At 47.6% G+C, this 11,534-nt stretch overlaps 1 protein-coding gene across 3 annotated transcripts in view; it reads right to left on the reverse strand.

The window, feature by feature from the left end:
- Positions 1–11,222, reverse strand: part of IGSF1 (immunoglobulin superfamily member 1) — a 16,368-nt gene extending 5,146 nt beyond the window's left edge. The window contains exons 1-13 of one of the 3 annotated variants that reach the window (XM_017847713.1): positions 11,205–11,222; positions 11,009–11,070; positions 8,381–8,517; positions 8,213–8,239; positions 7,544–7,825; positions 6,958–7,245; positions 4,756–5,040; positions 4,221–4,514; positions 3,433–3,711; positions 2,985–3,105; positions 1,026–1,096; positions 900–932; positions 218–508 (exon numbers count right to left, since the gene is read on the reverse strand). In XM_017847713.1, coding sequence (XP_017703202.1) covers positions 218–508; positions 900–932; positions 1,026–1,096; positions 2,985–3,105; positions 3,433–3,711; positions 4,221–4,514; positions 4,756–5,040; positions 6,958–7,245; positions 7,544–7,825; positions 8,213–8,239; positions 8,381–8,450 — 2,041 coding nt within the window. In that variant the 5' untranslated portion in view covers positions 8,451–8,517; positions 11,009–11,070; positions 11,205–11,222. Of the gene's footprint in view, positions 1–217; positions 509–899; positions 933–1,025; positions 1,097–2,984; positions 3,106–3,432; positions 3,712–4,220; positions 4,515–4,755; positions 5,041–6,957; positions 7,246–7,543; positions 7,826–8,212; positions 8,240–8,380; positions 8,518–11,008 lie in introns of all 3 variants that reach the window. The other 2 variants (XM_017847715.1, XM_017847714.1) reach the window with 2 other exon arrangements.
- Positions 11,223–11,534: the final 312 nt, after the last annotated feature.

Raw genomic sequence — 11,534 nt, forward strand, 5'->3', positions numbered from 1 at the left:
AGGCTTTTCAAGAGCATTCCGCCCCCCTCTCTTTCCCGACCCACCCCACCCCCCGCCCCGTAACCCCCTACCATTTCAGCACCCCTCCTCTCCTACTTGCCGCACAAGCCCCTTGGGCTCCAGGGTCCCTGTGAGTTCGTTCCCTCACTCCCAGGAGCAGTGTTGGAGTCCCAGGGGCACTGGGGATAACTCCGGGAAACCCTCTACCTTTTCTTACCTGTCCCCAGCAGCTCAAGTGCCTCACTGGGCTCCGATACAGCCATCTCCTCCCATGAATGGCAGTGGTAGCTCCCGGTATGGCTCTGGGTCAGGGCGCCAAGGGGGAAAGCAGCCCGGACCTGCTCTGAGGCCGGGCGAGTTGCAATCCACCCGGTCCCGTCCTTCAGCAGCACAAACTCCTTAGTCGAGCCAGAAGGGCTTCTGCACCAGAGGGTTAAGTTCTTCCACGGGGCCAGAGGAAAGTTGGTCTCTGCCCACAGCTCAGGCTTAGGGGTTGGCATGACTATTTCTAGAAACAGCAGAATTAATGAAGCCATCCTCCCGCCTCCCTTCCCCTCCCTCCTCCTCGCCCTTGAACCCCCTACCCGGATCACACTGCCCACCTCCCCTTGCAACCCAAATCCAAATCCTTTCCTTCTTTCCTTCCTTCCTCAGGTGCTGGGGAAAGGGGAAGCTGGTGTCTTATAGCTGAGCCTCAGAAAAGTGCAGAAGCTTGGAGGAAATTTTGCAGGCAGAAAGGCAAAGTTGGAGGCTGAATTTTGCCAGCAGCTTTAGCAAGTGCCGCTTCCTGGCTGTCCTTCCCTCCCAACCAGTCACTCCCTGGCCAATGACACTGACGCTCTGTAGTTATTTCGGATCTCCAGGGAGGAATGTCCCAGTCTGGAGCAGGAAAAACTCACCAGTCTCTTCTATCAATACCCCATTGCACAGTCCTGCAAAAGAAATTGCTGCCAGGACTCAGCCCCCTCCCCCACTGGGACTTCACCCGGCCTTCTGCCCGGGCCCCTTCCCCCACTTGTACTCACCACAGCAGAGAAGGGCCGTGACTATGAAGAGCATGGTGACCCCTTGAGCTGTTCCCAGCAACCAGGCTTCTCTAGTGAGACCAGAAAAGAGATGAGAGGAGTTGCTGGGATTAGGGGAGGGTGGAGGAAAGGGGCGGCAATTTATGTCATTGGCTTACTCGCTACCCAATGGGGACTGGATATGGCCAAGATAATGGGATATAATCTTTTCTGACATCAATGACTTTTCTTTTTGAGGGCCTTACCACCTACAAACCTCTTGCTCTTTCGTGACCCACATGTCCCCTCTGCCCCCTCCCCCTCCCCAGCCTATATCATATGTCAGCTCCCCATGGCCCCTGATTAGGCTGTTGCTGGAATTGAGATGTCAGATGTGAAAATGCTTTTATATTATCTGGAGCTCTCAGAATCCCTGGAGCTCAGTGTGATCGGCAGCTCTGGGTGGTGTGTGTGGGGGTGGAGGGAGAAACCGTGAGTATTTCTCAGTCGTCAAGTTTAAGTTTGGAAGCAGTTGTTATGGCAGTATTGGTCCTCAGACCCACCTGCCTCACCTGCCTTTGTTATGGAAGGGTTGCCTAGGCAGCTGTGGTGAATTACTAGAAGATTGTCAGTGCTGAGCTAAGCTTTTCAGAGAGTAGAAACTGTCCCCTCAACCAGATTATAACTAGAAATGTGCAGCAGCTTTGGGTCATGGGTCTTGTAGAATTAGGTGATATTAACACAAAATCCATTGGAAAATTTTTACTTAGAAAACACTGACCATCCTTCCTGGTGAGGAAAACGTGATTTTCAAGCTCCTTTCTCTGAAATCTGGTTTCTGATCTTATTCTTTGATGCTGTGTTGCTGGGCTGGGGTGGGGCACATAAAGCTACATTTTTTTTTCTAGCCACTGGCTTGAAGATTACTCTAATGAATATGGGATCCAGGTCAGGTTCCAGAAAGCAGTAGAACTTGACCCCTGCTGAAACTTTTTGAAAACTCAAAGGGTGGTGGTTTTTGTAGAAGGCTTAGATGGCTCGCTTCTAGTTGCCCAAGTATTTTGGCCCTCAGATTCCAGCAGAAAGCACAGACACATATAATCATAATCATAATCATAATCATAATCATAATCCATTGTGCACTGAATACTCCCAGACACACTGACCACAGTTGCAGGGCGGGGTTCCAACCAGAAGCAGGGAGTAGGGGGAAGTAGACAAGGTATTCAGGAGCTAACATCCCTACTAGGTCAGAAGTGGTCATGACTCTCATTGTTCCCGGTAGAGTAGCCTGAGCACAAGCCATGGGGATGTGAGAGGCAGATGGTCCAGAGCACACCATAGAATCAAAGGAAATGGCAGGAGAATCTGTTTGGCCTGCGAGTTTGTGAGTCAGAGGAAACAGTCTGATTCTGTTGCTCTGTCCAATGTCACATCAGATGGCCATCCAGATCAAGTCTATATTCCCAGAATGCTCTGCACAGGTGGTTGGAGGCCACAGTGTCAGAGACTGGTTACTAAGGCAACTAGGATGCATCACAAGGTTTAATAGCTCCTGAGAGCTAGGGATAAGGGTGAAAAGTTGGGATAGGAGTTGGATAACAGCCTGGAAGACAAGACAGCATGGCTTCTTACAAGAGGAAAAATCCAGAACAAGTTAATGAGGGAGACATCAATCATCTCTGAGGGCAGGATGGTCTGTAGTGGAGATTTGGGCACCCTCAGGGGGGATGTCAGTGAATGAAGTTCTGATTACTCCTTCTGCCTCTGAGAACTATGCATTTCTCCACCCTCTGGCTTGAGTGCTGACCCCTCTGTGAGGTGAAAGAGACAGCTGAAGTGAGAAAGTCTTGTTCCCAAAGCCCAGAAGATGGGGGTTCTATAGGGTGTGCCTCTGTGGCTTGTCTCAACTAAGGTATGACTCATTTTTCAGACTCTATTAGGTCGGGGGGTAACAGGGGGCTGGGACAAGACAGTTACCTGATTCTGAGTCTCCGACACTTCCACCTTATCCACAGCACTACCAACAGCAAGGCAACAAGCTGCACGATTAGAGACAACCTGATAGCTTCATTCAGAACATAATTCCAGGTGAGATAGCCTGTGGCCAGAGAAGACCAGAATCAGAGGCCTTGATGGGGACAGGGGCAGGTGAATACATTCATGGGGTGAGGACAATCTGGTTACTGAGAGGGCTTATATCGGGAAGGTGAGGCAGAAGTGGCCTTCTTTTTCATGGAGAATGGGAGCCTTGAAATTATCCTGCTAACCGCCTTTGAGGAATTGTGAGACCACCCCAGGGGAAGGGTGCTGAAACCCAAGGGCTCTGATTTTCAGGCCCCTGACTCCCTTTCCCATATCTTTCTGGGCACTGATCTGGGATCCCTGGGGTATGGAGGGGCATTCCTCTGAAGAGTTATCCTCTCACCTGCTGGCCCCATCAGTTTCAGGGGCTCACTGCGATGTGACCAGATGTTAGGATGTGTCTCTACGCGATAGCTGCAACTGTAGGTCCCTGTTCCTTTCCCATCAACATTACTGATGATGAAGTCTCCGTCTACTGAGAATTTTTGGAATGTTCCTCTTTCTTCCCATTCCAGAGAAAATTCCAGTACTGGATGAGATACTCGGCACCGAAGGGTGATGGCCTTTCCTAGTTTGAACACAGTGCTTGGCCAAGCTGATAGGGAGGGTTTGGGGGGCTTATCTGAAACCAATCCAGAGACCAGAGTGAGAAGTGACCTCAAACCTAGTACCCTCTCCCCAGAAAATGTTTCTGAGCTCCCCATTTGATCTTCTCTTCCTTTCCACCTCCACTTCATCAGTGGCTTCAAGATTTGACTGTGCATTAGAATTATTTTGCCCACCCCTTGGTGATCTAAAGATTCCTGGTTCCCTACCAGTCAGGAAGACCTCATACCTGTAAGCTTCCCCTGGCCTAAAGAAAAATAATCTTCCCAGGGGTTACAATGGGGCTGTGCCATATTGAGAGGTGGAACTTGAGGAACAATCCTGGGAGACAAAGTCCCTAAAGTTTTGGAAGAAAGTTCTACACCACCTTCCGTGTACGTGCGTGCATGTGTGTGTGTGTTTGTATGCATTTTGCTCATAGCTCTCAGAGGATACAAGGCAACTAGCTCCTTCTTACAACACCACAATGATGATAAAAACAAACAGGTTGATAAAAAAAAAAAAAAAACAGTTGTTTACACTTGCCTACAACCATAAGCTCCACAGTGTTGTGTGATGGCATCCTAATGGAGGTCTTCCAGGTGAGAAGATACTGGCAGCTATAGATGCCAGTATCACTGTAGGTTACATTGTTGAGGAAGAATGATGTGTTGTCATCGATGCTGGTGGCATCCAAAAACTGAACTGGTTTGTCTTCTCCTTTCTTATAGAGTGCAAGACCCACTCCATCCACTGGTCCTCGACACCGTAGGCTCACATTCTGACCCATTTGGACCACAGGACTGGGCCGAGCAAGTAGCCAGGTCTTGGGGAAAGTGTCTAGGACAAGACCCAGAATAAAAAGCACTAAGGATTTCACTTCCTGCTCCCACTCCTTAGGATTCTTTTCCTTCGCTTCCTCCAAACCACCCTTGGAAAAACCTACCTACATCCAGTTTTACAAATTCTGTTCCCTTCTCTACTGTTAGCCTGGCCACATGATTAGGTTCTCCAGGGAGCACAGAGGGAGATTTGTATTCTTAGCCCTTAACCTAAGTTTCATGGCATACCCGTCTCTTACCAGTTACCCAGATTTTCAGGACATCACTAAGGAGTGAACCTCTATATGAAGCGTCATAGTAAAAGCAGAGGTAATGTCCAGTATCTTGGATCTTCAAAGACTGGAAGAAGAAATATGCCTCGTTTTTTATTGTCTTCTTGTGGTAAAAGGACTTCTCCAAGTCTTCAACCCTCATTAGGGCAAAGGTCATTCCATAGATTGGCCCTTGACACCTGAGATTCAGGCTTTCTCCAGGTGCCATGATGGGCCCAGGATGGACTGTCAAAGTTGGTTTGGGGTAGAGTCCTACAAAGGGAAGAGACCCTAAAGTTAGAGGCAAGATGATTCTTTCCTGTTGTCTTCTGTTTTCTCTTTCTTAATTTCTTTGAACAATAAGTGGTAGCTGAAGTTTACCTTCTCTTCCCTATCCCTTCCTTGGATCTCTGCCTCTATAACACAATCATGGGTAGATTCACTTATACCCCTGTTCTCTCTCAAGAATCTGTCAGCTTCACTGAGCTCTAACCATGTGTAGGGGTGTATCTCAGTGGAAGATCTACATCCACAATTCCCTGTATCTTTAGGTCCCTGAAATGCCAAATGTAGTTCTTTCGACCACCAGAAAAACCAAACCTCTGAAAATAACAATGATTTCATCTTTGCAGAGCATGAATGCCACTGAAGTATTAAGGAGAGCTTTTGAATACATTAAGCTCATTTAAGATCCTACTTCCACAACAAGACTGAAAGAAGCCAATAAAGAGGGCTTGGCCAGTAAATCTGCAACCCAAATAAATCTCTGTTACAGAGCTACACATTCATTTCCATGGATTGTTTCGCCAAGGAGATTGTACACGAAAGTGAGGGCAAACCTCACCTCCTACCACTCCTTCCTACCCCCACCCCAATGCCAGGCACACTTATCTATTCATTATGGAAGGATCAGCTCTGTCATATGCTCACTGAGCATTTAGTATGCATCAAGCATCATGTAAGTCTAGGTGTATATGAGAAAAGAAGACAAAGTCTCTGCTAGCAAAAAGCCCATGAACTGGTTGGTGGGGGATATTGTTGAACAGGTAACTATGGAAGTGTGTGTTAGTGGAATCTATGCTGAAAGGGCATGAGTACAACAAACATTCATACACTCGGTTCAAACAAGCAGATTTTTTTGTTCTTTGATCCTCAATAAAAAGCTATACTAACAAAATTAATATCTACCATTTATTGAGAACTTATATGCCAGGCACTGTACATATATATTTAGGCAAATCCTCACAACAACCCTGTGAGGTAGGCATTATTATTAAACCAATTTTGCAGATCAGGAAACTGAGGCATAGAGATAAGCATTACACAGTAGATCAGATAGATACTCTTATCCCATTTTTAGAGTAGAGGAAGCCAAAGCACAGAAAAGTGAAGTGACTTGCTCAAGATCATGCAGGGAGGCAGTGTCAGAGATGGAACTAGAAACCAGTATTACCGCTTCTAAGTCTAGGGTATTTTCTGTAGCACCACAGCTTTCCCCAAGCCTATTTAGCTGGATGGAGAGACTAAAGCAAATGTGGCCAATTCCATCTAGAAACTTCCAGGCCATGGGGTGGGGGAGTTGGGACTGGGACATGTCTGGCATTTTACATTTTGGGGAAACTTCTCCTATACTTAGAGATTGGTGCTGCCTTACTAGCTCTACTGATAGGGAACCAAGGCAGTTTATAAAGCCATTTCTAAAATATGAGCTATCACATTCTTTGTCATTTGTTTTCTTTGTTTTTACTCACCAACACTAGCAATCCATTCTGTTTTCCACACATAAAAATAACAATTACAAATAAAATACATTTCCAAATTTAAGACTCCATTTATAAGATTGCAGTGGCAGTGCCTGGCACATATTAGGTGCTCAATAAATACTGGTTGAATTAATGAATGAATGCATTATATTCAACAAGTAGAGAACAACAAAGCTGTGATGAGCTGAAGCTGCTGGCCAGTTGGCTGGGCTCCTTTACTAGTCAAATGATTGGCTCCCATACATCTGCCTTGCAGCACATGCGATTCTAATTTATATCTCAGTAAAACTTCAAATGACTCTAGCTCATGGGGCCTTGCAGGGCCTTAGAAACTGGCTGAGGAAAGTAAAATCAGAAACCCTAGCTCAACCAGCCATGATCCCTGGGACAACAATTGCCAGATGCCAGCAGCCATAGCCACACCCACCTGCTACAACCAGCTTCAGGGGGTTGCTGGGCTCTGACCACAGGGTGGGGAGCATCTGGATATGAGTGCGGCAGATGTAAACCCCTTCATCCTCAGGTGTCAGGTTGTCAATGGAGAATATGGCCATTGTCCCAGTTGGGACTTGGTAATCCACAGGCTCTGCGTATCCCTCTTTAAACAGCATGAATACCAAATCCTGCAGCCAGCCATGGCAGAGGATGTTAACATTACATCCAGGAAGAGGGGGAGTCTCAGCCTGAATCCAGAAGATGGGCTTGGGCAGCTGGCCTGGAAGGATAGAATGAACTGGAATTAGGCAAAGCAAGAATAGTACTGTCTAGGGAGCAGCAGAGGAGAGCTCTACTTTAATTGAGGTTTCCCTGTATGATCCTTGTTTGTCACCCCTCCTTCTCCCATCTCTGCTCCAGTCTGCATCCCCCCTCTGCATTGCCCAGTACAAAGTAGGCCCTTATTTACTAACTGTGGGATGCGTGCTTGCACGCATTTGAGAAACAAACCCTCCCCTGGAAGGCAAGTTTGAATCTCAGGAGCTGGAGTCAATTCTTGAGTATCGTTGTCTTCTTACCTGGTGCCTCCAACTCTAGAACTTTACTGGGCTTTGACCAGCCTGGCTCCTTCCAGTAGCAGCACCGGTAAAGACCTGCATTGGACTCAGTAAGGGCACCTATAAGGAATGAAACTTGGAAGGTCTTGTGGGAAGGGCGGATCCAGGTCATCTGTGTCTTATCCTTCAGCAACAGGAACTTGCTTGATATCCGAGAGGGGCTTCGGCACCAAAGCGTGATGTTCTCCCAAGGGGCCTGGGGGTAGTTGGACTCTATCCACAGCTCCGGTTGAGGGTCCATCACTGTTATTCCCACAGATCAAAAAGATGTGAGCAGTCCAGCCCTCTCCCTCCCATAACATGTCCCACAATGTCCCTTAAAATTAGCCCGGACCCAGATCCCTCATTTTGTCTTCCCTTGGGGACAGGAATGTGCCCCTGTGGGGCATCGTATAAGAACCCCAAGATATTTGGTCAGGGGGTCCAAATGAGTTGGAGAATAAAGTCTGATGGTTTCTTTTCCATCTGAGATAAAGTTTTTCACCATGCCATAGGAAACCAAGTCCTCTGATTCCCAATCAGCCCAATCTATCTCTAGAATCTCAAGGCATTATGTCCAGGGTCATGGAGACACGCCAGCATCTTGGATCCTTTAGGAAGGAGGTGACTGAGAGGGCAGGACTCACTTACCTGTCAATGTCATACCCAGACTCATCCCTGAAAAGAGAGATAATGGTAAAGGAGAGCTCCCTTGTTGTCTCCACCCTGTGCTCAAACCTCAATACTTTCCTCTCCCACCCCTAACAAGTGGGTGCCTATGACAGGGTCACTTGCCCCTCACCCCTTTCTTGTACTCACGAATGCAAAAGAGCAAAACAGTGAATGTCTTCAGCATGGTGGCTCCCTCCCCTCGTCTGTCCAGGGTCATGGGGCCTCTGGTGCTGGCTGTGTGCTCTGAGTCTTGAAGAATTTTTCTTCTCAGCAGGTGGTGGTATCTAAAAGCAGAATTGTTTTTACTCAGAGGACTTGTCCTGCTCCTTAAAGTTTAGTTTAGATGGCTAAATTGCACTTGACAACCCTACATTGTACTTCCTCACAGGCATGCAGGGTATTACAAGGTCACCTGCTGCTTCCTCTCCTTGCTCCTTTCCCTCACTTCCCTATCCTCCTGCTCAAGGTCTTTGTTGGTATCAAAGATGCCAGATTTGTTGAAATATGGATTTGTCTCTGGGATCTCAGAGGCCCAGAATAGCCTGCAGAAGCTCCACAGGATGGGGGAGATGGCAGGTGCAGAGTTACCTTTTCAGTCATATATATATATATATATATATATATATATATATATATATATATATATACACACACACACACACACACACACACACACACACACACACATATAGAGAGAGAGAGTCATATATATGTGTGTGTGTGTGTATATATAGAGAGAGAGAGAAAAAAAGAGAGAGAGAGAGAGAGAGACTTCCAACAACTTAAGAGAGGGGGCATTATTACCATCCCATTTTACTGATGAACAAACTGAGGCTTAGAGAGGATATATAATTTGCCCAAAGTCAAAAGATATTACATATTAGAGCCCAAATTAAAATTCATGTTTAACTCCAAGGCCTATGGATCTAAAACAATGATTTAAACTCCCAGAGGCACCCTTCACTCCCTCTTCACCCTCCCTCACCCCTCTCACTTGATCCCTTGGATATCCTTCCCTTCCATAGAATGCTTTAGATCCAATATTACTCTCATTCTTGTCTCCTACCCCTAAAAGCTCAATACCCCAGTGTCAAGCATGTGTTAGAAAATCAAGCTGCTTGAGTTAATTTACATAAGGTCTAAATGATTCTTTCATTGCCCTTAACTTCTAAACAGTTTTGTTGATTGCCTCTAAGGGAAATGGAATTGTTTGAATCTCAGGAAACACGGCAAAGATATTTGTGTTCAGGGAGGCTTTCCATTCTCCCAGACCAAAGTCATTATTTACCATAGGCCTTGCATATACACAAGGTAGACTCTTGAGCTTTCATGCCTCTCTCCACCTCCCCCCACAGTAACCTTTCACCAAAGGAAGGTATGCCCCAGCCACACAAACTCAAGCTAATTCTCTTCCACTAACTTTCTACTGGGAGTCTGAAGTCCTGGCTGACTCCAGCTGTTATTAAATCTTAGCTCAGAAGAGTGGGGAAGAGGCAGCTCTCAGAATAGAGAAAGGAACTGATTTTGCTTTTCCAGACTGACCTTGGACCTCAGCCTCTAACTTGCCCCAGTGCTAACACTGGGTAGGATGGAGGAGCAGGAAGAGGAGGATATTTCGTGTTCAAAGTATCTGGACTGTAGGGAACAAGTGCACAGTGAGAAATTCAAGGAAGCGTAGGTCCATTGTTCATTTTTCACTTTGTATCGAAGGATTTTCAGATTACCCACTCTGAATTTTCCTTATCTGTAAAGTGGGGGAGTAATATCGACCTAACATTATTGTTGTGTTGGGTTACAGATAATACATGTACAGTGCCAGGCACATAGTGAACATTACATTTTAAAAAGGTGCTCATTTTTTCTTCTTTTCAAAGGGGGCATCAAACTGGTGTAGAACCCTGAAGATGCCCTTTCCATCTCAGTTCCTACAGCCGCTTGCTCCCACTCCTCTCAGGGCCAGGCCAAAGCTTGGATGCCACCCTGTTGCTTTGTTACCCTGGGGCTTTGGGCCAGGAGTTTTTGGGAGAAGCCAGGTTCCACTGCCAAGGGAGAGGTTCAACCTGGGATTACACCCAGGAAATGCCATCTGAGGTTTCAGCCTTGCCACTTGGACCCCTAAACCAGGGTCTTTGCCTACTGCGGGATTGAGGGAAGTCAGGGAAGCTGGGCTTTTTGGCATGGCTGACCCCTCCTCAATCACTAAGGAAATTGTACCATTTATATTCAGCCCAAATGATGAATCTTATACCGGGGGAATGTGAGAACAACCCCAAGCCTCAGGTTAGTTGGCCACGCCCATTTTGGCCTTTCACCCCACCTCCACCCCAACTTTGGCTGTCTAGCCATTTTACCCTTCCCTTCTACTCCACCCCAAGCACTTTCCCCACCCTTAGGCAGCGCCGCAGTGCTTTTGAGGGTGACATATCTGAAATGTCTAATGGCTCGCCCCCTGCATAGCTTTGAGGGCTCCAGGAATCAAAGGGGTTAGGCTCGGCGGGGTGCCGGGTACATGCTCCGCTGAGGGTTTGGAGGGAAGACTGAGAAGGGAAAGGGGAGATATCTACAGTTCCCAGAGATTCTCACCGAGGCGGGTCTGGGATCCGGGGAGGAAAGGAGAAAGGCAGGAATGAAGGGGGTGGGGGGACAGACTGGGGAGCAGTTTGATTTACGGCAATTAATTACAGCAAGGAGACTCTTTCGGGGTTTTGTTTAGGATCTGGTGGCCAGTATTTAATCTTCAGCCACTGAACTATGCGCTCATTTGCAGGTACTTACGGTACTTGAAGGCCCGCTCCGATGTTGGAGATTCTCCAGTGAGCTCCTCCAGATGCAGCAAACTGCCCGGCATGAGAAGAGCTGTCTAAGGACAGCCTCTTCGGCTCTGAGCCCCGCCTTCCTCTCTCCCCCGCCCGCCTGCCGGCCCGCCCCAACCTCCTCCCCTCCCTGCGCCGGGCTCTGGGAGCCCACCTACACCAACTCTGCCTGGCACCTGCAGTCCTCTGACGACAGGGATTTCTACGCTCCTCCCAGCTCCCCGCCTCTCTCCGGACTCCCTGCAGAGGTTGCTGGAGCCAAATTCAGGCCCCTGCCCCCTCGCCGGTCGCTCAGAGTTTCACTGGGTCACTGTATTCTGGGGGGGAGAAGGCCAGCTCTCAAGAAGATTTGTAGATCCTTTTCTCCAGCTCCCCAATACCTTTATCGGGATCTCAGATATTCCCCTGCCCATTCAACGCCCCATTCATGCATAAACATCGCCACCACAGTTTAAGTGCCTACTATGTGCCCCTGGGCTCTGGGATCC

This window comes from Rhinopithecus bieti, unplaced genomic scaffold (genome assembly GCF_001698545.2).
Source record: "Rhinopithecus bieti isolate Rb0 unplaced genomic scaffold, ASM169854v2 scaffold_30239, whole genome shotgun sequence".
In the NCBI taxonomy this organism is placed as follows: Eukaryota; Metazoa; Chordata; class Mammalia; order Primates; family Cercopithecidae; genus Rhinopithecus; species Rhinopithecus bieti.